Source organism: Grammomys surdaster, unplaced genomic scaffold (genome assembly GCF_004785775.1).
Source record: "Grammomys surdaster isolate TR1022 unplaced genomic scaffold, NIH_TR_1.0 127, whole genome shotgun sequence".
In the NCBI taxonomy this organism is placed as follows: domain Eukaryota; kingdom Metazoa; phylum Chordata; class Mammalia; order Rodentia; family Muridae; genus Grammomys; species Grammomys surdaster.
The window spans coordinates 5,812,566-5,839,307 of record NW_021604585.1 but is presented as its reverse complement, the minus strand read 5'-3'; the positions used below and the strand labels follow the sequence as shown (position 1 = coordinate 5,839,307).

The 26,742-nt window shown below is 42.1% G+C and overlaps 1 protein-coding gene across 6 annotated transcripts; it reads right to left on the bottom strand.

Moving 5' to 3' along the window:
- Positions 1-919: 919 nt before the first annotated feature.
- Zbtb1 (zinc finger and BTB domain containing 1) lies at positions 920-26,040 on the bottom strand. Of its 6 annotated transcripts, XM_028788927.1 has the most exons (4): positions 19,891-20,776; positions 18,735-18,784; positions 10,552-12,465; positions 2,740-2,961 (listed from the first exon to the last, which is right to left on the bottom strand). In XM_028788927.1, the coding sequence occupies exons 2-4, from the start codon at positions 18,749-18,751 to the stop codon at positions 2,925-2,927; spliced, it is 1,968 nt and encodes a 655-aa protein (XP_028644760.1). In that variant the 5' UTR covers positions 18,752-18,784; positions 19,891-20,776; the 3' UTR covers positions 2,740-2,924. The 6 variants fall into 6 exon arrangements, with proteins under 6 accessions (XP_028644768.1, XP_028644760.1, XP_028644742.1 ...); XM_028788935.1 differs by lacking the exons at positions 18,735-18,784; positions 19,891-20,776 and adding an exon at positions 25,831-26,040 and having other exon boundaries at positions 920-2,961; XM_028788901.1 differs by lacking the exons at positions 2,740-2,961; positions 19,891-20,776 and adding an exon at positions 25,031-25,217 and having other exon boundaries at positions 10,062-12,465.
- Between the last annotated feature and the right edge of the window lie 702 nt (positions 26,041-26,742).

Sequence of the window (26,742 nt, the reverse complement as noted above, 5' to 3'; positions counted from 1 at the left end):
GCTACTTTATCAGCCCTAAAGCGCCTGGTCTTAAAATAATTCTCCAATTCCTTGGCCCTACACGAGGGGAAAAAAAAAAACACTACTTGATTTCTTTTGACTCTTAAATTTTTGTCTTATTTGGTATAGTGATTTATCCTGTAATTCCAGAACTCTGAAGACAGAGGCAGAAAGATCACTACCAGTTTAGGGCAGCCTGGGCTACAGAGTGAGACCCTGTCTCAAAACAAAACAAAACAAACAGTAAAACAAAGCTTAGTGTTAAGTTACAACTATAGTTAACTGGAGATACACAGGAAGTGGGCAGGAGACTCCATGTCCCATTCGGACAGCTAAAAACCTGGACCCAGAAGAGATGCTTTCTGAGACAGAGGTAACCAGAAGATGCAGGAAATTTGCTTTCTTCATCTTGGGCTACCCTGATTCATGGTCCTTGGGGAACAGCCTGAAACAATCTGGCAAAGTAAGATTGCCCTGTCAACAGGACAGACAGACCAAATACTCCATTATTGTCAGCACATAAAAAGATTCCTTACCTGAAAATAAGGAAAGCAAATTATACCGGATAAGTTATTTCTTTGAATAATGTTTGCTATTTTGAGTAAGGAAGTCAAAGAAAGAGCTAATAGTTTTATCAGATTTTTATACATCATTATTTTGTCTCAGGGATAAACCCAATTAATTTGTTTTCAGGTTTGCCATGAAACAATATTTTCCAATCATTCTTCTGTATCAGAAACAAACAAAAAACGATAAATTTTAGCTAATTCTCTTTGGGCCACACATAACCACCTCTGGTGACATCACAGTGACACTAGAGGACAGGAGGGGCTTGTAACTTATCCGACTAATTATGTTGTAAAAGAATCAGGTTTCAAAACAATTTAATACAAATAAAGTAATGTACAGACAGTTTAACTTCTGAATGTAGAGGAGGAACTTTTATTAGAGGTAAAAGCAACGGATTTTAAAATGTAACAAAAATAACTGTATGTAATCCAAAAATTCCATTTTAAACAACATACAGAAAATAATCACATTGTAATATGCACTTATGCCACTTATAATTATTGTAATTCAACTCAGTGTGGTCAGTACAGTCAAAATCCAAACCATTTTCTTTAGTAAATCTAGTGTGATAAAAATGTAATCAAAAATTGTTTGTTGAATCATTTCTATCTTGATATGGTTTAATTACTGGGAAGCCTTTCTGTTTTCTACGTGTTTTAGGAAGCCTGCAGTTCTATATGTTTCCTTATGTTCGCTAAAGAGATTAACTCTGGTGGGTGTTTAAACACTAACGCTTGTCTAGCCTTTTTGTCTTAAAGCAGTCATATACTTGGAAAATGTTTTGTCTGTTTGTGATAGGGTCTCAGGCAGTCCAGGCTGACTTGGAATTCACTCTGTAGCCCAGGCTGGCTCTGAACTTTTCTTGACCATCCCACCTCCCAGGACCTAGGACTACAGGGAAATGTCACCATGCCTGGCTTTGCTCTTTGGGGAAATTCTCTTCTTTCGTCTCTTTTCTTCTCTATCCCTACTATGCTATCATGGTGGACTCCTTCTCTGGTTTTTCAACCAAAGTTTCTACAACAGTTTCAAGTTCTTATTACCTCAGAATTAGGATTTTCTTCTATTTTTAATAAAAAAAATTTAAAGACAAGGTCTCATTATATAGCTTTGTCTAGCCTGGAACTCACTATGTAGATCAGGCTGGCCATCAATTTACAGAGATCAGCCTGCCTCTGCCTCCCAATTACTGGGACTAAAGGTGTGTGCCGCTACATTTTTCATTTCCTAAGACAGATTTCTTTGGGTAACTTATTAAAATATTTGAAGAATTTTGCATGAAAACAAAGTAAGCATTTAAACATTTGATATTACACACACACACAAAAGCAAAGCAATAAGTACTTAGTCACATAATTAACAGAAAGTAAAAGAAAATATATTCACAATAAGGAAATAATATGATCATAAGATTCCTATGGTTAAGGAGTGTATGTGTAGCAAAACATTTGTAGTCATAGCCAGACTCAACTCTCACTAAATCCTTTCTTCAGGAAAGGATTTCTACAAACATGTTACCATTTCATTTAGTACTTAGTTTTGAGACTTGAAGAAGAGCATTGCACTACACACTAGTTCTGACTAACAGCTCACACAACAGAAATTTATTCTACTCTATGGCATCGTAGTGGTAAATTCAGAAGAAAATAATGTATGATTTGTGAAAATCTACCACTACTGAATAATAATGCTCCTCTGTTCTTCAAGAGACGTAGAAAGAAGCTTCGCTATAACATTCAGAAGGGTGTGTGTGACTGGTACCCAGTGAGAAGGGAAGACTAGTGTTACATTTGTATAGTAGCTACATTATCTTGTTGAAGAACTGGCCTGGAGTCTTCTTTCTCGGTACCCATCTCTTTTTACTTACCCTCTACAGATATTTTTAGTATTCTTTTAAATTGCTTAACTATATTTCATAATATATAAGCTATAATTCTGGTTATTTTTAGAATGATGTATTTATGGAAATACATAATTATCTCCCTTTATAATGTATGTAAATAGTCTAGCAAGCCCTATTATTCTAGATCCACGAAGATACATGTCATAAAGTTTCATTTTAGTGTAGCTTTACTCACTGATGTCACATGACCTTTACAGTCACTTTTCTTTAGCAGATTTCCCATGAGTACTGGGAGAGTCACCATGAATCAGTTTTGTTACAACAAATTGATTCCAAAGTGATCTTTATTGAGGTTTTCTTGGATCTTTGCAACCGGAACTTTGGGGATGATGACGTTTGTCAGGGAGACAGAAAGGATGGTGCCACGTCAGATCTGACTTCCTGGGTCTGCACTTAAAGATTATCTGTTGAAGAATGATTCTTCCCCATGTCCTCTCCAAATTCAGATCTGTCACTTCTCCAGAGGCTTAGAAGGCCCTACTGCACCACTGCCACACAGAAAAAGACAAAACTCAAGAAAAATAGTATCACAAGTCAACTGCTCTACAAGACGACATCATGCTTAGGTCATAGTATTTTAGCTTTGGCACAGAGTAGGAACCAGAGAATCGCTCCTAGAACTCAAAGTTACTTCTCAAACGTAATGCACTGTACCTTTCAAGTATAAGGTATTATTACTGAAATAATTCTTCAAACAGGGGCACCTTTTTATTATTCATAACTTAAATAAGGACGGCTGGGTATGTCAATGTGTGACCCATGGGACATCACAAGTGAGAGCAAAGAAAGTGCTTCCCTTCAAACACGACAGTTTACAATGTGTTTCTAATGGACAGACATCTGACTGACATACAGATGTGATACACTGTAATGTCCATGGTTTTAGTCTGCAGCCATCACATAAATGCTACTCTATCCAAATAGTAGTTGTATACTCTGCAAATGAAAACCAAGTACAAACGTGGAAGGATTAGACCTAGGTCTGTAACTCTCCTAACCTGTCCCCTGGTATTGGGTGGAGTAATATTTTTGCAGGAATGTTTTGCCCTAATATTGATATCCTTTTAAAAAGTCCCTTAAAATGTTTTTCTGACATGAGGGAACATAAACATTTGAAGGTAAAGGTGATTTTCATAGTCAGTGTGTTTACGTTTGCTTCACCATCAACAGTATGGCTGTGCATACACGCTTGTGATACTGGCACTTGGGAGGTAGAGGCAGGAGGATCAGAAGTTCAAGGCCAGGCTGGGCTACCTGAGACCCTGTCTTCAAAACAAAACAAAACCCTAGTCCTATCTATTCACTTGATAGAGTGAATAACCAGGTATAAACTGTTGGTTTAAGGAGAAAACACAACATTCTTTTAAGTATGGCTTAAAGGCTTTATGTTTAACTCTAGTCCCTTTTCAAATAGGTCATAACAGACTATTAAACAAGAGAGAGAGAAAGGGGAGGGGTGTTTCTCTATGTAGCCCTGGCTGTTCTGGAACTCACTCTGTAGACCAGGCTGGCCTTGAACTCAGTGGTGTGCACATACCATCATGCACAGCCTTTTTTTTTTTTAATGTAAAATTTCTTACACAAAATTATTAATATTCTTGGCTCTGAAAGGTCTTCTGTCACCATCCTCAGGTGCTAGCCTTTCCTATGCCTTTATACTTAGCTTGGTGATCAGCATATTGACACATTTGAATGGAACCATGTACTGAATTGTAATCTTCACATCACCTTTCAGTTATAATGGCCTTCTGCCTTCCAGGGATCTATGTGGGCTTTGATACAAAGAATATCATTTATTAATTTACCTCAGTGATTTGGTTCTCCTGAATATAACTCAATGTTTATTTCAAATCCTTCTGTGTATGTATGTACATATGAACGTTGGTTATAAATTGGTTCAAGATTAGTATGGACTTAGAAGTTGTTACTGTCCTTTGGTTAATTTCTATTTACTGTCACTGACAGACAAACATGAAAACCCTTCTCTTTTTGTCTTTAGAAAGAGCAAAGTCTCATGTTTTTATTGAGATTATACCCTTACCAAGTAACGTGTCCTAGAGTTTGACAGAGGGCAGTGAAGAGCAGGCCACCTAAATGACTCTGTTGGTATTATCCACAGAACCTTCTCCACTCTACTGTTTTACTTAAAAAATGATGTATATTGTTCTCCTTAAAGCATTACTTAACTATTTTTAAGTGCTGTTAGACTTGGGTGGTAAAGAGCTGTCACTTCATGGGGTCATCTATCACTTTTTTTTATAATAAGACCACCTTTAAGGAGCTTGCCTGGAAATCTATAAATACTTTCATAAATGTAAGACTAACCAGCTTTTGTTTTTAGCCAAGCAACAGTACTATACCAGTGGGGGAGGGGAATTTGCTGCCAAAGAAGAGTGAGTTTCCTCATCTATGAAGGCGAAAAGAGGAAACTGGTTATCCTGTTATCTTGCTCTTTTCTCGGGGAGATTTGTTCAGGTAATCTGACTTCAACTCATTAGCTCCATAACCAATATGAGGAAACAGGCTTGTGGAGACATTAACGTGCAAAGAGCAGGAACAGAGCAGAGAAAGGGAGGCCCAAGACAGATATGTGGAATCTGAACCCAAGCCAACTTTTCAACTGATTATTGGGCCCCCAAAGAACTAACCATCCTGGCAAATACTTTAAGTTTAAATGAAGCAAATCAAAAACATTCCTCGGCGTGTCACATTTACGTCTAAAACAACTCACTTAATGACTCGTTACAATCAAGTCCGGCTTTCTACTCTCAGACTCTCCCTCATCCTGTTCCTGAGGTCCTACTAGTACCAGCCACCTTACCAGGCACCACTGATGACAGTTGATCAAAGAGCACAGTCTCACACCATCTTTATGTGTGTCCTGTGCTGAAAGGCACTTCTTTTTAGATGAAATGGAACTTCATGATTACAGACAAGAATGTAGCCTAAGTCAAAGATTAAAGTTCAAACCCCGGGTCTAATGTATACAGTTTGTGTGCTTTAGGAGAAAGTTTGTCTCTGGTCCTTAGTGCCCCATCTGGAAAGTTACTTACCTCAAAGGGGATGAGGCTTGATTATGCATGCAAAACACCTGAGAATAGAGTATTGCCACAGTGGATGCTGGGATTAGAGAGCCAGACTATCCTAATCCCGGATGTAAACTTCACATTCTTAACAGCAAGGATGGTGTCCCGTGAAAGCTTCTTAGCACACGTGCTAGCACTCCTATTGAGCCGCAGCTACCAAGCACGGGAGACAGGATGCTACAAACATGCTCCCCTGACCTGCCACTACTCTGCAATCCTAGTTAACGGTAAAGAATTTTCCAATTTTATCATTGGAAAGCACTTGGGAAAGCATTGGGAAAGAGGATGGTGACCACATTTGAGGAACTGATCAAAACAGATCAATAGGATTGGGAGTGGGGCTTCCATCTTTTCTTTCTTTCTTTTCCTTCCTTTCTTCCTTTCTTTCTTTTTCTTTCTTTCTTTCTTTCTTTCTTTCTTTCTTTCTTTCTTTCTTTCTTTCTTTCTTTCTTTCTTTTCTTTCAACAGAATTTCTGTGTAGCTTGAGCTGTCCTCAGAGAACTGTCTTATCTTTCTTTTAAACAATTCGTGACAGGTTATCATATAGTCCAGGCTGGCCTTGAGTTCTTAATGGTCCTGGTTTAACGTCCCAAATATTGTGTTTATAAGTATATACCATCATATCCAGCTCTTAAGTTATAAGCCCAGTTCAAATCAGGTATGTCAAATTTTAAACTTTTCAGCTATATATGCACATGTTCAGGTACCGTTTTGTCTATTGTTAATGATAGGTTTTACTTTTAAATATTAAGCTATGACACTGGTTCTTAGGAAGATTTTCAGCGATCTAGATGATACAGAGCTTTCCTAGTGATATAAAATGAATATTGCTTAAGCAGAAAGTTACCACCACTCACCACCACCAGGCTTTTGAGGCACATCCTTGGCATCACCACTATCCCATTGGGTATTTCAGTTACAGCTGGATTAGTCAAATGACTTGAAAGCCTATACCGTCTCCTACAACTTCTCTATATTGGTGTATGCTCAAATTTACAGGTTTTGTTTGTTTGTTTGGCTAGTTGGTTTGGTTTTGGTTTTCTGAGACAGAGTTTCTCTCTGTGGCCCTGGCTCCTTCCTGAGTGCTGGGATTAAAGTGGTGCATTAACAAACTCGGCGTATGTTCATATTTTTGCTTTAAGCTGAATGATGAATTTTCAAGCCCATTATTGTCCTGTCTTAACAAGCTGTATTCATAAGTATCTTTAATTTTTCTGAGACAGGGTCTTACTATGTAAAGACCAACATAGCCCTGAACTCAAGAGGTAACCCTGAACCTAGCCTAGCCTCTTTGGATTCTGGGATTACAAGCATAAACTACTACACTCAGTTTAATTTTTTTTTTTTTTTACCAGCACTCTCTGGAATCCTTTCTTCTAATTAATTCTTTGCTCAGAGTCAAACTGTTCATTGCTTTAATTAAACATTTGCTAGATACCATGTTTCCCATGTGGGTCATTTCTCTTGAGATTTTTCACTTTAAAAATATGGGAAATTAGCTGGGTATGGTGTTGCATTACTGTAATCCCAGCACTCCCAGTGGAGGGCTAAAAGAATGGAGACCTCCATCCCAACGTTTCTTGAGAAACGAAGAACCCGAATGCTTTAGCACTCTTCTTTACAGAACACGGGAGGCTGAGGCAGAGACCAGCATGGCCTTGGATTTGGAGCCGCAAGCCAAGGGAAAAAGAAGGGAAAGTGGAGAGGCTCAATCCAGGTCTTTTGCTGCCTTGTTTCTACTTAAGTTCTGAGCTCCAGTCTTTATGAGAAAATTATCTATCCACGTTGTAGTGTCGACCTTCTTAGAGATGGATTATCTCTTTAGGATTTTTGCTGTTTCCAAAAAGGAAAGTCCAGCACATAGCTCAGGAGAGAATGGCTGCCTAGCATGTCCAGGCTCTGGGTTTGATCTGGACCACCAGGGGAAAATATCCAATTAGACTGTTTGTGCCGGGCAGTAGTGGCGCACGCCTTTAATCCCAGCACTTGGGAGGCAGAAGCAGGTGGATTTCTGAGTTTGAGGCCAACCTGGTCTACAGAGTGAGATCCAGGACAGCCAGGGCTATAAAGAGAAATCCTGTCTTGAAAAACAAAACAAAACAAAACAAACAAACAAACAAAAAAAAGATAGACTGTTCTTTGTTTATTGAAATTCCAGAAATGGGCCTTCAAAATGAAAAGTGTCACTAACAGAGGGAAAAGATGCTATGCTTCTCTGGTTTCTCTTTTTATCTCCAGATAAGAAAATCTGGATCCTAAATGTGTATGAGGCATCAAAGCCAGAAGTTCCAGGCAAATTCCATTCCAGCCTTGACAACCCAAAAGGAGAGGCAATATGCAAAGGAGGTGGAACTTTCCTGGACCCTCCCAGGAAGGAAGGTGAGAGGGGTTTGAGAAGAAGCAGTGGCTGTTTTTCATTCACCTTAATTTTATAATTTAAATAACTTTACCTGGGTCCTGTCTTGTTAAAGGAAATTGTACATGCTGCTTAGAGAAACGTGTGCTACCTTGTGACTTAATTCCCCAAACCATGTGTGCTATGTAGTAATGACACAAATCATCACCAAACAAACCTTTTTGAGACAAGTGTCACAGCTGAGTAAAGCTAGCTTACGTTTATACATTCGCTTGCTAAATTGTTGTTAGCACACACTAAAACACTAAATTAAGTCTCTCTAATGAAAAAGGGGATTCCTCTCTCAAAGTGGGGAAATGACTGTAACTGTGGGAAAATCTTTTCAATAGAAATTCTGACAGGAAAAGTGACCACAAGAAAATTGGGTCCCCTCAGACACCATATAATCTGAACATTTGTCCCCTCTCCCTTTACACTTTTCGATGTCTGGCTTTTTTAGAGAACATTTATCAGGCTCTTATTAGTAATCTAAACATACTATTTCATTTTCAGTTCTAAGTATTTGCTAAACCAACATATCCAAAACATTTTAAAATGAACTTTTCCAGATTTTTCTGTTAACTATGTACCTTGGGGGGGGGGGGAACAAAACCAAAACAAAACCAGCTCAAGAGCTCATTTGTGCTTTGTGCCTCTCCTCGTGGTCACGCTTTAACTCTGTTCTGGGCCTGCACATCCCATTTGTCTCACTAACGCTTCAACACCCCCCCCCAACCCCCCCAGATCTCTGTGCTCACCCTGGACTTTCGACTCACCCTGCACTAGCCAACATGTCTCTCCATTCTCTTGGCAACTTGTGTTCTTATGCAAATAGGATGTGAAAATATGATTTGCATATCTTAAAAAATATCACGAGAGCAAAGAGCAATGGTTTTAAACTGTGGTCCACAATCAAAGTCATACTTTTAAATATAGATGTTCGCTAAAACCCCTTAAGAAGGGTGTTCCAAGTAATGCACATTAAAAGGCATTCTACAGATAGACGTGTTTATTGGTGGGTTATTCTGCCAGTGTTTTAGTTCACATGTAACTGATATAGACCCTGTCAACAACTGACAATATGATTATTTTACCTGAAAAGTAGAAGCTGTTTCCATTTATATGCTGAGATTAGTTTATAGTCCTCAAATCTTGTATCTTTTACAGAAAATGATATAGAAAGCATAGAAGTAAACTGTAATTTGCCACAACACATTTTCTCCAAATCTTAGTGTAAAACACAACACACTTTTGTGCACTCTACTTTTATAGAACAACCAGATTTATAATTGATTTCTTTATTTTATTAGATTTATCAATATACATGGCAGCTTTTTCAAATCTCAGTTCCAAAGTAATTTTAAAAATGAAAAATCATTTTTCTTTAGATGTCATATTCCTAAAGAGCTATTAAAGTCTATTTATAAACAAAATAATTGATAAACTAACACACTTTAGAAATCAGAATATTTTTAAATTAAAATATTTTAATGAATACAAGATGTCTTTTTTTTTAATTAACTATCATAGTTAAATTCATTATCACAAAACAAAATGGCTTATCCTCACTAATATCTCAAGTGAGGGAAAGTCATTGGGATTTACACTTAATATAAGTTTTAAATGTGATTATTAAATGATAACATTTTATCAATTATAGGAAATGTTCATTTATAGGAGTCTCCTTAGGTCTATCCATCTCAGGCCAAGACTGAGCCCATGTCAACCTTGAAGGTTAGATTCAGTGCACCTCACTTGCCTAATAAGTTTGTCAATTTAAGAATATAGATTTCATTTGTAAGGGAGAATAGTAGCCACCCCACTATACAACTGACAAAAAGCCCCCCAAAACAAAAAACCACCAACAAAAAAACCCAAAAAATCCAAAAAGCAAAAAACAAAGTTAAAAATGAATAGGATAGTTTTAAATAATTATTTTTAAATTCTTTAAAAATTTAAGCAGGAATGGTCAATAATCTTGGGTTTAAAATTTCATAGGATAACCTTAAAATGAAAGTACACAGAAATAGCAAAGTCATTACCTTACTGACTAAAAAAACAAAAAACAAAAACTAGTTTTAATAGTCACTGACGGGATAACAGCCACTTACAGTCTCCATCAAAAGTCATTTTAATGTAGTTAAAACTAGAAACAAAGAATGCGCTCAAAACCAACAAAAATGATAAACATGTAATGCCTAAATTATACCTAAGGTCCTAAACAAAAATGTTCAAAGTAAAAGGGCCTTGAAAATTTCCCCAACACTTGTTATTAAATCAGCTCTAAATAGCTCATATCCTTTTTGCTTTGGTGTTCTGCCTAGCAACTAAACATGTGTACAGTAGAAACCCATCAGGTTCTTTTCAAATGCTTGGCATTATAATGTGATCTCATATCCTTCCTCAAATTAAACTTCGCTCCACATATTCCACACGTATACAGATGAACATCCATGTGCTGCTCCAACTGCTCATTATTTGGGAATATCTGAAAGCAGACCTGGCATATAGTCTCACCACCAGACAAATGAGAGATCATATGCCGGACATGGTCATGTTTTCGGAAGTTTCCTTGATCACAAATGGAACAGACGTACCTGGCCATGCCTTTGTGCATATCATTGTGCAGACGCAACTGGCGCTCTCTTAAAAACTGCTTTCCACACGTCTGACAAACAAACTGCTTTTCTTTAGTATGAACAGTATAGTGCTCTCTCAAATGACAGCGCTGATAAAATCCTTTTCCACACAGATTACAAAAATGTTTTCGTCTGTGATCTCTTTCATTTTCTTCCATGATGGTACCCTTAAACATATCTTGGTCTAGGCAGCTAGACATATGTTCCACCACTAAATTTTCAGTTTCAAAACGCTGGCCACAATTAGGACATCGAAAAGGACAGGCAGAATGTTTAAATAACTGCTTCTTCTGGAGACTGTTTATCTGGTAATGATTGTCTCTGAAATCATCTAGCATCTCAACAAACATGTCTCTTATCTCAGCCTGCTCATCAGGGTTCTCTTCCATGTCCATTTTCTCGTCAGCGTTCCCTAGCCCATTCATTGTCAGATCCTGAGGTTCTCCGCATCTCTGAGCATGCTCCTGAAGCTGTCTGCCCTTGACAAGTATCTGTCCACATTTGCCACACGCACAGATATTTTCGATGTGCTTGGCTAAGTAATGAGATGACAGGTCCTCCTCAGTTATTGTGAGTCCACACAACTCACAGGATGCATTCTCTGCGTCCTCCTGGACTGGACTGGTGTTGTTCGGGGGTCTCATGTTCTCTAAAGCACTTCTTTCATCCACACTGATGGACATCCGAGGTTTCAGGGTTTTCCTACCACTTTTTTTAATGCCGACATCTTCCTCAACGTAGTATCTATAAAATGGCTCTTCAGGTTCATCTTCTAACTCATCATTGTCAGTGGACTCGTTGCAGTCTTTCTCAGTAACTTTAATAATGTTAAAGTCTTTCATGTCATCTGCAGGGATATCTTCTGGTTCCATCTTGATGATAATTCGTTTTGTCTCAGCAGCTCGACTTTTTTCCTCACCAGCTATTCCAGACTCCACGGTGCTTTTTCTGCTTCCAGTGGCTGACGCTGAATCATCAGGCGCCTGGCTGGCGTCTTCTCTGTATTTGTCTGTCTGTGCAGAAAATGGTTTAGAAGAATCCTTTTCACCAAGTTCAGCTTTGATGTTATTTTCCTTTCCATCTCTAATATCTACTATTCGGTGGTAAGCTCTTGTCGTGTTCTGGTAGGAGTGTCTGTTGGTACAGGTCAACACATGTTCGTCTAGTAATTTTTCACAGCTGAAGCCAAACCCACAACTATCACAGGTAAAACTCCGTCCAAAGCGTCGTGACACACGTTCTTTTGGAGTCGATAATTTGGACACAGAACTTTTTTTACACACATCAAACAGTGGCTCAGGAAAATTAGCCAACTGTAAAGATTCTTCATCAGGCTCTCTGTTATGCGGCGTATTCACTGTCGAACTGGGCTCCGCACACCACCTGTTGGCTTCGTTGCCATTTCTAGCCACCGTGTCTTCATACATTCTCACCCCAAAAATCATCTTGCTGTTCTGTTTGCTGGAAGCAGAAGACGAACATTTTGAACTAGAACAGTCTGCATCCTGTATATCTTCTAAGCAGTCAGGAACATTATACAGCTGGAGGTAGTTCATAGCCACTTTGAACTGCTCAAAACTGGAAGGAGCGGTCATAATCTTTCCTAAATACATGAACTGCAAAATGAGATCAAAACACTCAGCGCTTATCTTCATGTTGCTGAGGTTCAGTTGTGCAGTACTATGCTGATGGTTCATGAAAAACATCCTGAAGTAGGAGCTACAGGCAGCTAGGACCGCTTTGTGTGCCTGGAAGTAAATGTCGTCAATGGCAATACAGCAGTCACAGAGAAAGCCCCACTCTCTTTGGTTGTTTAGCTGCTGCAGGACATAGCTGCTGTGACTGGGCTTGGCCATCTTCTGTTGATTAGACCTATGTAAAATAAAAACACAACAGTCAGGTATCAGAAAGGCACTAATTCAGCGTGATTTTTGACTTGTATACTTTTGCTGTTACAACCAAAGTATAGTTTATAGTTTTCTACATTAAGGAAGCAAAAGCTGGTAAGTTTTTTTTTAGGTTTGAAGATGAAAATCCCTAGTCATTTATTCAGTTTTCTCATCTTGAACAAAAGGAATCAGAAGCAAAATCCTTTATATTTTTTAAATTGAAAACAAATCCAAACCCAAGCTCTCAGTTGGTGGAGTGCTTCTCTTAGAAAGCACGAGGGCCAGGCTCTGAAGCATCTGGTGTGCGGGGGCAGTCTTTAGTCCCTTAACAGCCGCACTCAGGAGGCAGAGCCAGGCAGGTCTCTATGAATTCCAGACCGGCCTGGTCTACAGAGTAAGTTTCAGGCCAACCAAGGCTGCTCACTGAAACCTTGCATCCACACAAACGAGGAAGTATAAGGACTACCCAGAAACCATACATTTAAAAAACCTGGGCATGGAGGCAGACCCATGAGACCTGCTGCAACTGGCTAGCCTACTTAGAAGTTCCAAGGCAACGAGAAACCCTGTCTCATAAAACAAGGTAGACAGCACCTGAAGAACAATGCCCGAAGTTGACCCTGGCCTCCACGTGTGTGCGCGCACACGTACATGTGCAAACACACACACACACACAGAGAAACAAATGAACATATAAAATGAATACAAAAAATGTTTTCATCCTAGAGGGAAAACATAATAAATCTGAAAGAGACCAGACATTAATTCAAAAGACACAAACAACAAAAGTAAATAAAACAGCAATTTAAAGTAAAAATTAATTTGAGAGATGAGCATTAAAAAACCCTTTTGAATGATTTGATGGTAAGGAACTGCTGCTTGTTTAAAAGTGCAATATGAGCCCCCCCTTTTTTTTTTACTGTGCTAAAAGTCTTCCCTTTTCAAATTAATTTTGAGTTTTTATTTTCTGTGTCTACGTATATGCACCATATATATGGAGGGGCCTACGGAGGTCAGAGAGGGCACTAGATTCCTTGGAACTGGAGTTACAGGTAGATGAAAGTGCTGAGAACCCAACCAGGGTCATCCGTTGGAGCAGTAAGCCTTTAACTGCCACACCATCTCTCCAGCCCCCTACTGTGATTCCCCCCACCCCTACCCCAGAACCTGGAACTCACTCTAGGTAGCTCAGGCTCACCTCAGGCTCAGAATCCTTCTACTTCAGCCTCTTGAATGCTGGATTACATGTGTGAACCACCACATGGAGTTAAGAACTTGTATCTTTAGATAAATGTATGAAAGTACTTACAGATGAAGTCACATATTTGAACTAAACCTCAAAACAAATGAGGAGGGAATGAAAGCGACGGATAAGACTGGCTGTGTTAACTACTGAAGCAGGGCCATAGACTTTCATTTCATATTTGCTTGAAACTTTTCACAGGAAAAAGTTTATTAGCGCTAGAGAATGGCTCAGTGGTTAAGAGCATTTGCTCTTCTTACAGAGGACCCAAGTTTGTTCCCCAGTACCTACATGCAGCTAACAACCATCTGTAACTCCAGTTCCAGGGGAGTCAATGCCTTTTCGGGGCTCCATAAGTAGTGCACACATGTGGTGCACAAACATAAATACAGACGAAATACCAGCACACATAAACTAAAATAAAAAATCTTTTAAAAATAAATAAAAAGTTCTACTAAAGAACCTGCTGGGCTTGGTGAAAAAAGTCCCAGCACTTGTGTGGATCTCTGTGAATTCCAGGACAGCCAGGGATATACAGTGAGACCCTGTCTCAAAAAACAGAAAACAAACTTTATTAGGTTATATAGAAATTACACCAATAGTTTATAGTCGGAATATAGCATTTATTATTCATCATGTAGTTAAGGGGAAAAGAAGCAATGGATATTTGGAAAGACAGTATCTATCTAGTTTTATATTGTAAACTTTCTCCTTCGGCTAAAAGAAAATTTGCTTAGGGGCTGGAGAAGTAGCTTAGCAGTTGAGAGCACTGGCTACTCTTTCAGAGGACTTCCCAGCACCCAAACAGAAGCTCAGACCTGTGTGATGTAACTCTAGTTCCTGGGCTTCTGACACCCTCACATAGACATAAATGCAGGCAAAACACCAATGCACATAAAAAACAAAACAAACAAACAAACACCCAAAACAGAAACCTGAATACTTAAATCCTAAAGGTTCTATTATCTTACAAAGCAAAAATAAAATCCAACTTAAAGATGGACATAACATATACCCATAATCAAAGGCTGAGACAGGAAGATTTTCAGTTCAAGGCCAGCCTAGATTACACAGAGTTCCAGGCTAATCAGGTGCACATAGTTGGACTCTGTTTTTTATTTTGTGTATATGTGTTTTAAAGAGGTATAAAAAACAAAAATTTTCTAAATTTTAGTCTCAAATTTTAATATGTACCCATAAAACTTAAAAATATCAAACCCAGCGGGCTGGAGAGATGGCTCAGTGGTTAAGAGCACCGACTGCTCTTCTGGAGGTCCTGAGTTCAAATCCCAGCAACCACATGGTGGCTCACAACCATCTGTAATGGGATCTGATGTCCTCTTCTGGTGTGTCTGAGGACAGCTATAGTGTACTCATATACATAAAATTAATTAATTAGTTTAAAATACAAACAAATCCAACAACCATAACAAGTTGTTCAGTGAAATAAAATATTCATTCTCTTATTTATTTTTTCCTTTTTTGAGACAAGGTCTCTCTGTTTAGCCCTGTCTGTTCTGGAACTTGCTAAGCATACCAGGCTGGCTTTGAACTCACAGATACTCCTATACTCCTACCTTGATTCATGTTCATTCGTGTTCGTTCTCTCTCTCTCTCTCTCTCTCTCTCTCTCTCTCTCTCTCTCTCTCTCTCTCTCTCCCCTCCCTCCCCCCTCTTCTCCAGAGTGCTGGGATTAAAGTTGTGAGCTGCCACAATATAGCTCTAAACCCTTTCTATCCCTCTAATAGTAATCAAGAAAACACCAAACCCACTTACTTCTCCTTGCCTTTATCTTTCCTCACAGATAACTACAGATCACAGTTGCTCATGCTTCCTGCTATATACTGGCCCATACTGTCCCCCTTCCTATTTCCTTCCCTACCTAAATGTCGACAGAGTTCCCTAGGAAGAGATGGGGCCTATGAATGGAGAAGCCATTGTGTCTCTCGGAAGCAAGATCAAGTGTTTCAAAAAGGTAATAAATTTCAAACCCATGTCTCGGATGTCCACAGCTAAACTGAGGACATGCCTAAAGACAAAAGCTGTACATGTTCAAAGACATCATTTATGTTATTCATAAGAGTTAATTACACAGGCTGGTGAGATGGCTCAGCAGTTAAGAGCACTGACTGTTCTTCCGGAGGTCATGAGTTCAAATCCCAGCAACCACATGGTGGCTCACAACCATCTGTAATGAGATCTGATGCCCTCATATGGGTGTCTGAAGACAGCTACAGTGTACTTACATATAACAAATAAAAACCTTTGGGACAGAGCGAGTGGGACGGGAGTGAGAGGGAGGAGGGAAGGGGGTAATAAAAAAGCCTTAAAACATTTTAAAATAAAATACAACTCACTAATGCACATAAAACTAAAGCTGTAAAATGTTTAAAAATGAAATATACTGATAAATGAAGGTACAGAAACAAATTATGTTACAACTAGAATTATATAAACAAATCTACACAGTAATACAACCTAATGCAAAGGTAAGAAAGTATACAACACTGACCCAAGCCCATCTTAAGAAAGGTGAGATTTTGAGGTCACTAGCTATTCCACTGCAGGATTCACAGAAACATTTAATAAAAAATAAAGAGAAACAAGCAAGAAGGCTCAAAAGCTCTAAATGAGTGTCTAGTAGTAACAGTTATTGGAAACTGAAAGAAACCGGGGTGGAACCTAGTGGTGCCCACACAGAACAGGGATGAAACTGAGTGAGGCAAACAGGGTGGGGCGCTGTCCTGCTTTCCCATTGTGCAAACTGCTTACAATCATTTGCCCCAGCAGTAAGGTGGGAATAGTAACAATGGCTCCAATAACAAACACAAAGAATCACACAACTAATGTGTAAAACGCAGCTGGCCACGTAATAATTAATGGAAACAATACCGGTTGCGGTTGCAATGGTGGCAATATTTATCTGAGCACCAGGAGGTAAATCTAACTAGTTAAGTTTCCTTCCAAGTAAAAGAAATGACAGAGTCAAAATCCCAAGACCCCTTCTTAGCTAAATGAAAAACGCTGACTTGGCCACTAACAGAAATGAATACAAACATAGAAGAAAGCCAACTACATACATGTGAAGCTATAATCACTTTTCAACAAGTTAAAATTCACATACTCTGCATTAACCCAAACAGGCACTATTCCAATCAGCACAGCCTCTGAAGCACCTTGATGAACATTTATTTATTCAATAAATCAGAAACTGTATACACCACTGAAACCAGCAAGGGCACAGGTGTCCTAAAGCCCAAGAACACGTGGAGAAGTTTTCTTCCCTAGATCATGGATTTCACACAACATGTAACCAGAAGTGCCTGCTCTAAAGAAGGCAGCACCTGTGCTGGAGAATAAGAGAGTCCAATGGCACGTGTAAACCCTGTGTGTCATATTCCTGTCCTGACATAGAAAGTAGCTGGGTGTAGTGGCACATTCCTCCAATTCTAGCGCTTGGGAGGCAGAGACAGGAGTGTCCCTTAGTTTCTGGCCAGCCTAGTCTGTAGGGCATTCCAGGACAGCAAGCTCCCTCCTTCACTCCCACAAAGAAATTATATTAAGCATTTATTTTTTATTAAACAATTTCACTCAAATGCCAAAAAGTTTCCTTTCTTTTTAATTTTTTTTATTTATAACTTATAAAAATGTTAGGAATAGGGAGATGGCTCAGTGGTTAAGAGCACCTGTTGCTCTTACAGAGGACCTGGATTCAATTCCTAGCACTCACATGGTGACTCACAACTGTCTGTAACTCCAGTTCTAGGGGATCCAATGCCCTCTTCAGACCTCAGCAGGCAACAGGCACACAGGTAGTATACAAACATACACAGAGGGAAAACACTCACAAAAAACACAAAATAATAATATGAGTACACTGTCCTGTCTTCAGACACACCAGAAGAGGGTATCAGATCCCATTACAGATGGTTGTGGATCACTATGTGATTGCTGGGAATTGAACTCAGGACCTCTGGAAGAACAGTCAGTAGTCAGTGCTTTTATCTGCTGAGCCATCTCTCCAGCCATCAAGATGTTTATTTACATATACAGAGTCCTTATATTTTACCTGCTCTGACTTATGTGATTAAAATCTGTTGCTGTATTTGTTTGTGTTACCAGCTATCACGGGAAGAACATGTTTATCACAGCTGGCAGTTGGGCCGGGACAGAAAGTCAAACCCTCAACTTGCATTCAAAGGTCTGATACCCAGGTCACTGCCAGCATTAAGGAGGCAGAGATCCAGTACATCTTCCACTACAATTGAAAATTACTTTGAAAATGTTTACCAACTAAAAAATTTTACATGTCAAAATGGTCAAGAAACACATCAACTGCATTAAGCAATGCAGAGTCATAAACCTATAGAGAATAGATCTTAATCTAAGTCCAAGAGTATCTCATGAAAGTCAAACGCCTAGGACTACTAAACACTGTATCAGGATAGAGTTAACTGAGGTAAACTAGGTACTAGGATTATAGACAAGTAGTCCTGTGTACCTCAGATGGTACGAAGACTTCCTTGGTACTATCTCGTATGGTCTTCTCCGAATACCATCAACTAAGGACTGGGTAGGGGTCCTGAATTCAGGTGCTATTGTGTAAGTGCAGAGCCTCATCTGAATGATAGCTGTGATGTGGCTTTATCTGTCTTTACTGACATGTTCCCTAAGGACACTATATATCCCTCATATATCCTAAGCTGTCTTCAAACTGTATTTGTAAAAGAAGATGACCTTGAACTTGTGCTCATCTTACTTCTGTCTTCCAAGCTCTAGAATTACAGGCCTGCATCACCATGCCTGCTTTACTAAGTGCCTGTGACCCAGGACTTCCAGCATACTGGGTAAGCACATTTGTCAATAAGCTATACCCCCAGGCTTGTAGAAGCTATTTTTAGTAAATTTCTCACTGACATAGTAAAATCTGAGGAATAATTTTCTGAGGATAAAGCTCCTGAATTACTAGGTTTTGCCGGATTGCACGATACGGGTGTGTTAATACGTACGTAAGTAGCGGTAGCATGCACCTTTAATCCAGCAGTTCCACACCACAGGGCTACACAGAGAGAAGAGAGACACCTGTGAGAATAACCAATTGTAAAGATTCCTCAAGATAAAAGGTTTTTACTCTGAGCCACTTAAGTGACAAACGCAAAAATTATTCACTATTTAAACCAGGCTTTCTGGCTAGCTATTAAATTCAGTGCTTAGTACAGGAAGTTCTGAATTTATAATTGGATAATGTTCCAAAACTTATTTTTAAGTTATTTGGAACCTGAAACACACATTCCCATAGAAACAATGCTATAAATGGTGGTTCAGTTTTGTGCTCACACCCAAGTCTGCTAAAGCCACCATGTGCCCTGCATCGGTCCTAACAATGCTGGAGTATGCTGTGCCATTAGCACTCCCCATCCAAGGAGCAGTGTGGTACAGTAATGCCCACTGTACCTAACCCTCAAGGACAGGGACAATGCTTAAAGGCCTTTCTGTTCTTGTGCTCAGCAGTCTTCCTACATGGCTGGCACTTAGCACATATTTGTTAAGTGAGAGGAAAAAGGAAAAAAGTCCTGGAAACAGGCACTCCTAGATATGGGTACCAGTTACCCCCGCTCAGTGACTCCCAGAACCTCTCCATCCTTGACTCCTTCTTCAAAGCATGGCAGTCACATTCAGCCAAGGACTCCAGCATTAACTAGCAGCATCAGTGGATTTGGCAATTTAATTTTTAAAAGTTAATGTCATTACACTGTACACAATTTATAAAATTTCATGCAAAATCAAGTTCAATTTACTACTCTGCAGATCAGAAAACAAACCCAGGCTTTAAGACAGTGGCTGTCAACCTTCCTAACTCTGTGGCCCTTTGATACAGTTTCTCAAGGTGGGTGATGCCCAACTATAAAGTTATTTCTGTTGCTACTGTTATGAATCATAATGTATCTGATTTTCAGGATACCTGTGGCCCCTGTGAAAGAGTCGTTCAACCTCCCAAAGGGGTCCCAACCCCCAGGTTGAAAAGCACTGCTCTAAGAGGTTAAGCAGCACACTCAGTCACATCTGGTTTCTGTGGCTGTAAGGGTCAGACCTGAGTCTTCCTCCTCCTAATCTAGGCTCCTCCTGTTACCAACAGTGCCTCTGCACCCCCTGACTTCTCCTTACCAGGAGGCCTTGCTGAACGCAGGAGTTTGCACTAACTCAAAACTCAGACTGCCGCTCTTTGGCTTGTCTGTTTCTGTTCCCTGGTCAAGCCAACGGCTGGCACTTCTAAAAGGCATGCTGGCCTGCTGTCCGCCATTTTAATCTCCGATAGGCCATGAAACTACCTACATAATTTACTTCTTTGAGGCCCTTTGTTATGTACTACGTAGAAGGTAACCAAATCGTCTTTTGGCTTTATGACAGGTCAATAGATAATAAATGTTACCAACTAACAGGAACGAGCCATTTCTGAAGTTCAACTGGATCCCACATCTAGAAATGGAATTCATCCACACAGAAGGCAGGAGGAAGAAAATGGGGTTTTGAACTCTGCTTTCTCTCCGGTATAAGAGGAAAGGTATTTTACATATCCATTTTTAACTCTCTAGAGGTAGTATAGCCATTTTCTGAACACTAGAGGGCAGTGTAGGCACCTCTGACCTAAAAGCAGCTGCACCACCAAATTAGTCCCTGAGCACGTGGCATTTGTATTGTTGAAAGAGTTTATTTTGTAGTACTTTTACTTATTCCAAAGTATTGGCTCTGTGAACTCACACTGTCTGCTGCAATTGTTAACAATTTGAAGGCAGGCCTCTAGAACTTAGGTATTCAGTATAAGCTGGCAGGGAGCTCTCCACATTGACTGTTTGCTTCCTTCTCTCAGCAGAGCCTGAAACTCAAATGAAGAATACTGTTTCCAGTTCTGCAGCTCCAGTGCTGCTAGTTGTAACCAAAACTGAGAAAACTTCTCTTCTTCTCTTTGGAGAAAGGGTCTCCCTATGTATATTAGGCTGGCCTCTAGAGATCAGCCTGCCTCTGCCTCCAAGTGCTAGAATCAAAGGGCATGTTAAAGGCAGGCACCTCTTTTCTGTGAGGCAAAAGCCTGCCCATGAGCCACAGGGAGACAAGAGCTGGGTTATCTAACCTGGAGGTTCTATGATCCTTCAGATGAAGGTGTTGGATCAAGCATTAGTACAACTCCAGTTGTTGCCTGACATTTAATTTAATGAGTTTTTTCAAGGAATAAATATTGAACCGGGCAAGTTTTATTCTGCTCATCAGTTTTTGCTTCTGGCTGTCACTGAAACTTTTATATAATTGTTGTCAGTTTTATAGAGCCTCTTTCATTGGTGAACGCATTCTCACAATGCCCCGAGATAGGCTTTTAGTTCTTTTGTGAATGAAGAAAATATGTGCAGTGGTTAACGACCCATCTTGTAAACAGAAGCTGAGGCTAAAACCCTAACTCTTGATTCGAAATGCAGAGTTTCAGTTTCTGTAACGCAGACACCACTTTCTGGGTATGATGATTCAGTGATGTGCCCCTCTAGAACATTCGAAGCCTCCCACGATCACTGTTTCCATCACTGAACAAACTCCCAGCATTCTTGCTGTCTTCTCTTGCAGTCAGGCAGAACGCACCCCCTCCCCATCTCCTTCTCCATCTGCTGACCACCATGCTCACCCCTACCGCTGGCAACTTCAAGTGGAAGGAGCTCTTCAGTTAGCTCTTAAAAGGACGACATGCACCTCACACAGGAAACTAACAGAAAATATAATTAGCAATTTATTATTTTTTGGTGACAGAGTCTCACTATGTAGCTGGCTGGAACTATGTATACCAAGGTGGCCTTGAACCCACAGAAACCCACTTGCCTCTACCTTCTTTTTTTTTTAATGATCTATTTATTTTATATATATGAGTACACCATTACTCTCTTCAGACACACCAGAAGAGGGCATCAGACCTCATTACAGATGGTTGTGAGCCACCATGTGGTTGCTGGGAATTGAACCCAGGACCTCTGGAAGACCCTTGCCTCTACCTTCTAAGTGCTGGGATTAAAGTAATGCACCCACACACACTGCTATTCTTTAATTTTTAATATTCATTATATTTTGCAGTGCTGGGGGCTGAACCTAGGGCCTCGGGCCTGATAGGCAAGTACTCTCCTACTGTACCTCCAAGACTTCAAATATGATTTTGAGAACAATTTATATTTACATAGTAGTGTTTTAGTAGGATACGCCCCCTGCTCCCCCCCCTTAAAAGCAGCTGGTGACACATGCCTTTGATCCCAGCACTTGGGAGGCAGAGACAGATGATCTCTGTGAGTTCCAGGACAGTCAATGCTACACAGAGAGACCCTCATCTCAAAAAAGCAGCGTGTCCTCAACACCTTCAAGTAACTACTGTGATTAAATCTGTATCTGTTCTTTTGGAGTTTTACTAGGAAATGCACGTGGAAGCTCACATCCACCTTGAGAAGTAGCTGCGTAATGACTACACGGGACACAATATCAGTATACTTAGAAATCTACCTTAAATATGTAAGATGCCAGATGTGGGTGGAATTCAGGCTAGATCGTCTTTGCACTTCCCCATGCCCCACTGCCAGTCCTTCCCACACCATAACTTAAAACAACACTCACTAATGCCCTCCGTTCCTCTAATTTCCTTTCTATCAAGTTTCTCTTGCAGTTGTACGCGGACCGTGAGGAACCCACCGCACCACACAAAGGCACAGGGATAGCTTGGCAGTGAGTGGTCTTTGCTGCAAGTGTACCTACTCATTCCCAGTGATAAGCTAAGAAGTTCTCTGCACTCAAGAGTTTCCTTTAATGAGTATACGCTGCATAAATCAGTCAGATAAGAGATTGCAATATTTGCTAAGGGCGAGAAGCAGCCCACCAAGGTGAACTGCGTGAGGTCTAACCTAAAACAGCAGTAAACATAAAAATACGTCCACATGTTACTAACTTACAGAATCAGCTCAATGCAAGCCAGCCCTCAACCTGGGAAGTCTCAGCAATCTGAGTTATAAGAAGAAAGCATAAGTCTGTGAACTGGAACAGGCCGGGGTGAGACACACACAGCAAGCCGCTCCGATGCTGCCTTCATGTTTTAAACAAGGAGTTGATTGTTCACAGTGACTATCTCTGGGGAGTGGGAGTCAGAGTGACTTTCAGATTTGTTTATGTACTTTTGTCTGAACTTTTATAAAGAGCATGTACTTTTATCATTGAAAAGGTATTTCCACTTTGAGAAAAAATTGTCATAAATAACTTAATTAGGCTCACATTAAAACATATGAACAGCAATGCATTTTCATTATTTTATCACGAGACATCACAAGAAACTACCAAAAATTACTACAAAGACCTAAGTGAACTTCAAGCAGATGTTTTACATATTTAACCCTCCCAAGACAACAGACTGCAGTCTAAAATTTTTTTTTCTGCATTCTAACACAAAATTTTTCCCCCTTTTAGGCAAAGTCTGAGTTCTGTGTAGAGAAGAACGGGCCAAAAAAAAAAAGGCAGCAACATTTTTTTCCTGAATGGTGTGACAAGGACACTGGGCACTTTGAAAAGGTCCCCAGTTGTACCAGAAACTGACAGAAGTGGAGGAATGAGGAAGCAGAAGGTACAAACATTTGGCAGCTACTATGAAATAAAAACACAGGGTCATTAGCAGGCCTTCAATCCTAGCACTGTGGATGCAGAGACAGGCACATCTCTTAAGAGTTTGAGGCCAGCCTGGTCTAGAGTTCTAAGTCATCCAGGGCTACACAGAGAGACCCTGCTTCACAAAAACAAAAACCCACAAGGTCGGAAGCCTGGAGTGGCGGTGCAAGCCCGTTAACCCACCACTAGGTGAGAGGTTGAAGGAGGACCAAAAGCTAAGGCTGCCCATAGACCTCACAGTGAGAATCTAGCTTTAAAAAACAAAACAAAACAAAAAACATAAAACAGCAGTCATGGTGGATTTCTGCCTTTGAGGCTAGCCTGGTCTACAGAGTGAGTTCCAGGACAGCCAGGGCTACACTGAGAAATACTTGTCTCCAAACATTAAAAACCAACTCACAAAGTCAGGAAGCTGTGCTCGTGCCTGGTTAAAATGGGTTCTCTTTCCTGACACCGATGCAGCGGCCGTGGTGCAAACCAGCAGGTATCGTGTTAGGAACTGGAAGAACACAGCCGGCTGGAAAGACTGATCAACCAGGTCTTCCTCAACACCATGAGAACTGAGGCTTTGGGTTTTTTAGTTTTAATTTCTAATTATGTGTATGTGGGGGGAGGGGTGTGGGCATGAGTACAGTTGTCCAAGAGTCCAGAAGACAGTACAGAGTTCCCTAGAAATGAAGTTACAGGTAGTTGTGAGCTGCCTGGTATGGGTGCTGGAAGTCAAATTTAGCTCTTCTGGAAGAAAAACAAACACCCTTAACCACTGAGCCATCTCTCCATCCCTGAGTTTTGTTTTTTGAAAAAAGGGTTTTGCTATGTATGCCAGGCCCAGGTTAGCCTCAAACTCCTGATCCAACATCTTGAAGTGCTGGGATAGGCGTGCACAACCACACCCTGTAAAACTTGGCTGCCAGCGGAGAGATCCTGGTGTTAAAATGGTGCAAGTGTCTATAACACAACACTGTAGTGCAGAATTTCTAAGTATTAACCTTTGGAAAGGCATTTCACCTCGTGTCTACTTTAGGTCCGTCTACTTAAGAGGAAGAAACCTCACGTAGCTACTAATGCCACTTAGTATTACTGAGACTTCAGGAGATAACAGCAAGTGATTCAAAAGGGAAGTTTTACACTTCTGGGCAATTGACCAGCCAGCCATCAGCTTCTTGTACCTTTATTCTCCCCATTTCTCCAGATCATGTCCATCTGAAGTGACAAAATTCCAGAGAATCTATTCTGTACCTTTAAAAAAACCATGGTTGCTTTAAAGCTCTTTAAGAACTACATCGATTTCCCCAATCGACTTCAGGGAGCCTCAAACTTCGGCTCAAGAAATTCTAAGTGGTCTTGGAAAGCCTCAGAACACGCCTATCACCCCAGAATTTAGGATTTCCCAAGGCAGGAGAATTATCCTGGGCTACCTAGCCAGACCTTGTCTCAAAAGAGGGGTGGGAGGGAATGCTTGGAACGCTTTGTGGATTCCAGTGTCAAAGGGAAAAATGTTACCGCAGCGATACATACTGTACGGAAATATTCTGACCAGTGGAGAATCTACGTGTACCGTCACAGTGACACTCGACTTAGGAACATGATCATACAAATACCCTCTCCCCAGAAAACAAGGACTTTCATTAACCTGTTCCAGACGCGTCCGAGTTGGAAAATGTCTTGTCAACCCCTCAGATCACGTGGACAAGTGGCTAAGGTGGAAAGGGAGCCTGGGAGCGGCGGCTGAGCTCAGATCCACGCCTGCACGCTTCAGCAGCAAGGACTCCAGATCGCCACCCAACTAGCTCACCGCCTCCACCACAACTTCTACTTGTAAGCGCCCACCACTGGAGGCAAAAAGCACTTTCTTCTCGGGACTCGGGGGGGGGGGGGGGATCTCGTACACAGAACCCCCCCCCAAACTCCCGAGACCTACCACTTTGGACCCGAACAAAAAGCGTGTGTGCTGAGGAGCGGGGGTGGGAAAGAGCGAAGCAGGAATCCGCGCGGCCCAGCCGCCTCCTCCCTCGGAGCGCGCCCAAGTCTGCGGCCTCCGGCTCCGGGACGCTCCCCTCCCACCGGCCGCCCAGCCGCAGCTGGAAGTTAGCGAAGCGCGCTCTGGGCCCGTCAATCAAGCGCGGCCTCCCGCCTCCACCTCCCCTCCCCCCCGCCACCGCCACAAAATAAAATAAAGGGAAAAGAAGTAATTTGGGAAGTCGTCTGGAGAGGGGATTCGTCCGGACCCGGAGAGGCCGCGCGCACCGGACTGACGGCCGGCACCGAGCAAAGCCGCTCGGCAGACCCCCGCCACCGGCTCCTCGCCGCGCGCTCTCCACGCTCCGGTTCCCCGCACCGGTCGGCGCCGCCTCGGCCACGCACTCCGCCAGGCCCGTGGCCCAGCTCCGGCCAAAGTTACGCAAATAGCCCCGACGACTGGCAGATACTCACCGGGCGCGGTGGGACGCGCGGCTGCGGAGGTTTTATGGAGTTTAGGGCAGCGGGGCCGCGGGGAAGGCGGGCGGAGGCGAGGGGCCGCGGGCTGCAGTTGACGGCGCGCGGCGCTCGGCTGGGCTGCGCCGAGACACTCCGGCTCTGCCAGGGACTGAGCTGCAACAAAGGACTTCCGCTGCCGCACAGCCGCGCCTGCCGCACCGCACTGAGCCGGCCCCGCTTACGCGGCGACTCCGGGTCTGCCCACCAGTTCGCGGCGGCGTCCGCCAGCCTTCCCCTCCCTCTCGCCCGCCCACCCACTCCGCCGCTGGCGGCTAGGGGCACCCGCGGTCGCCTGTTGGTTGCAACAAGTTTCTGCGTCGGGCCGGGGAGGCTGCCACTGCCCGCAGCGCGGGCGCCCGGGCGGCGGCTCGAGCAGCACTCTCGCCCCTCTCCCCTGGGTCGGCTCGGCCCTCCTCCTGTTTGCACAGCTGGACGCCACTGGGATCCTCCCGACTCCCCCGGGGCTGGATGCCGATCGCCCTCTGCCCAGATGTCAGACCCCTGCCCCGCAGCGCCCCGCAGTTGGACCCGCCCCCGCGCTCCACCCTGGACGCTTTGGGGGGGCTGACACCCTCGTCCCGTCCAGCCTAAAGCCTGTCCGCTCGGGGTCGCCCGTTCCCCGTGCCCCCCGACTCCTCCTCGCGCGGGCCCGCCGGCCTCGGGCCTGAGTCACTTCCCCCGCCATGCCCCGCCCGACCCGCCTCCCTCCCTGGCTCCCGCCGCATGTGGCCGCCTGCCCCGCGCCCTCATCCCCCTCCCGCGCCATCCGCCGGTGCATCCTTGCCCGTCCCCACCCAGGGCCGAGGGGGGGGCACCAGTGCTTTTGCACACGCCGGGGAAAGTCCCCGGGTCACGCTGAGACGTGTG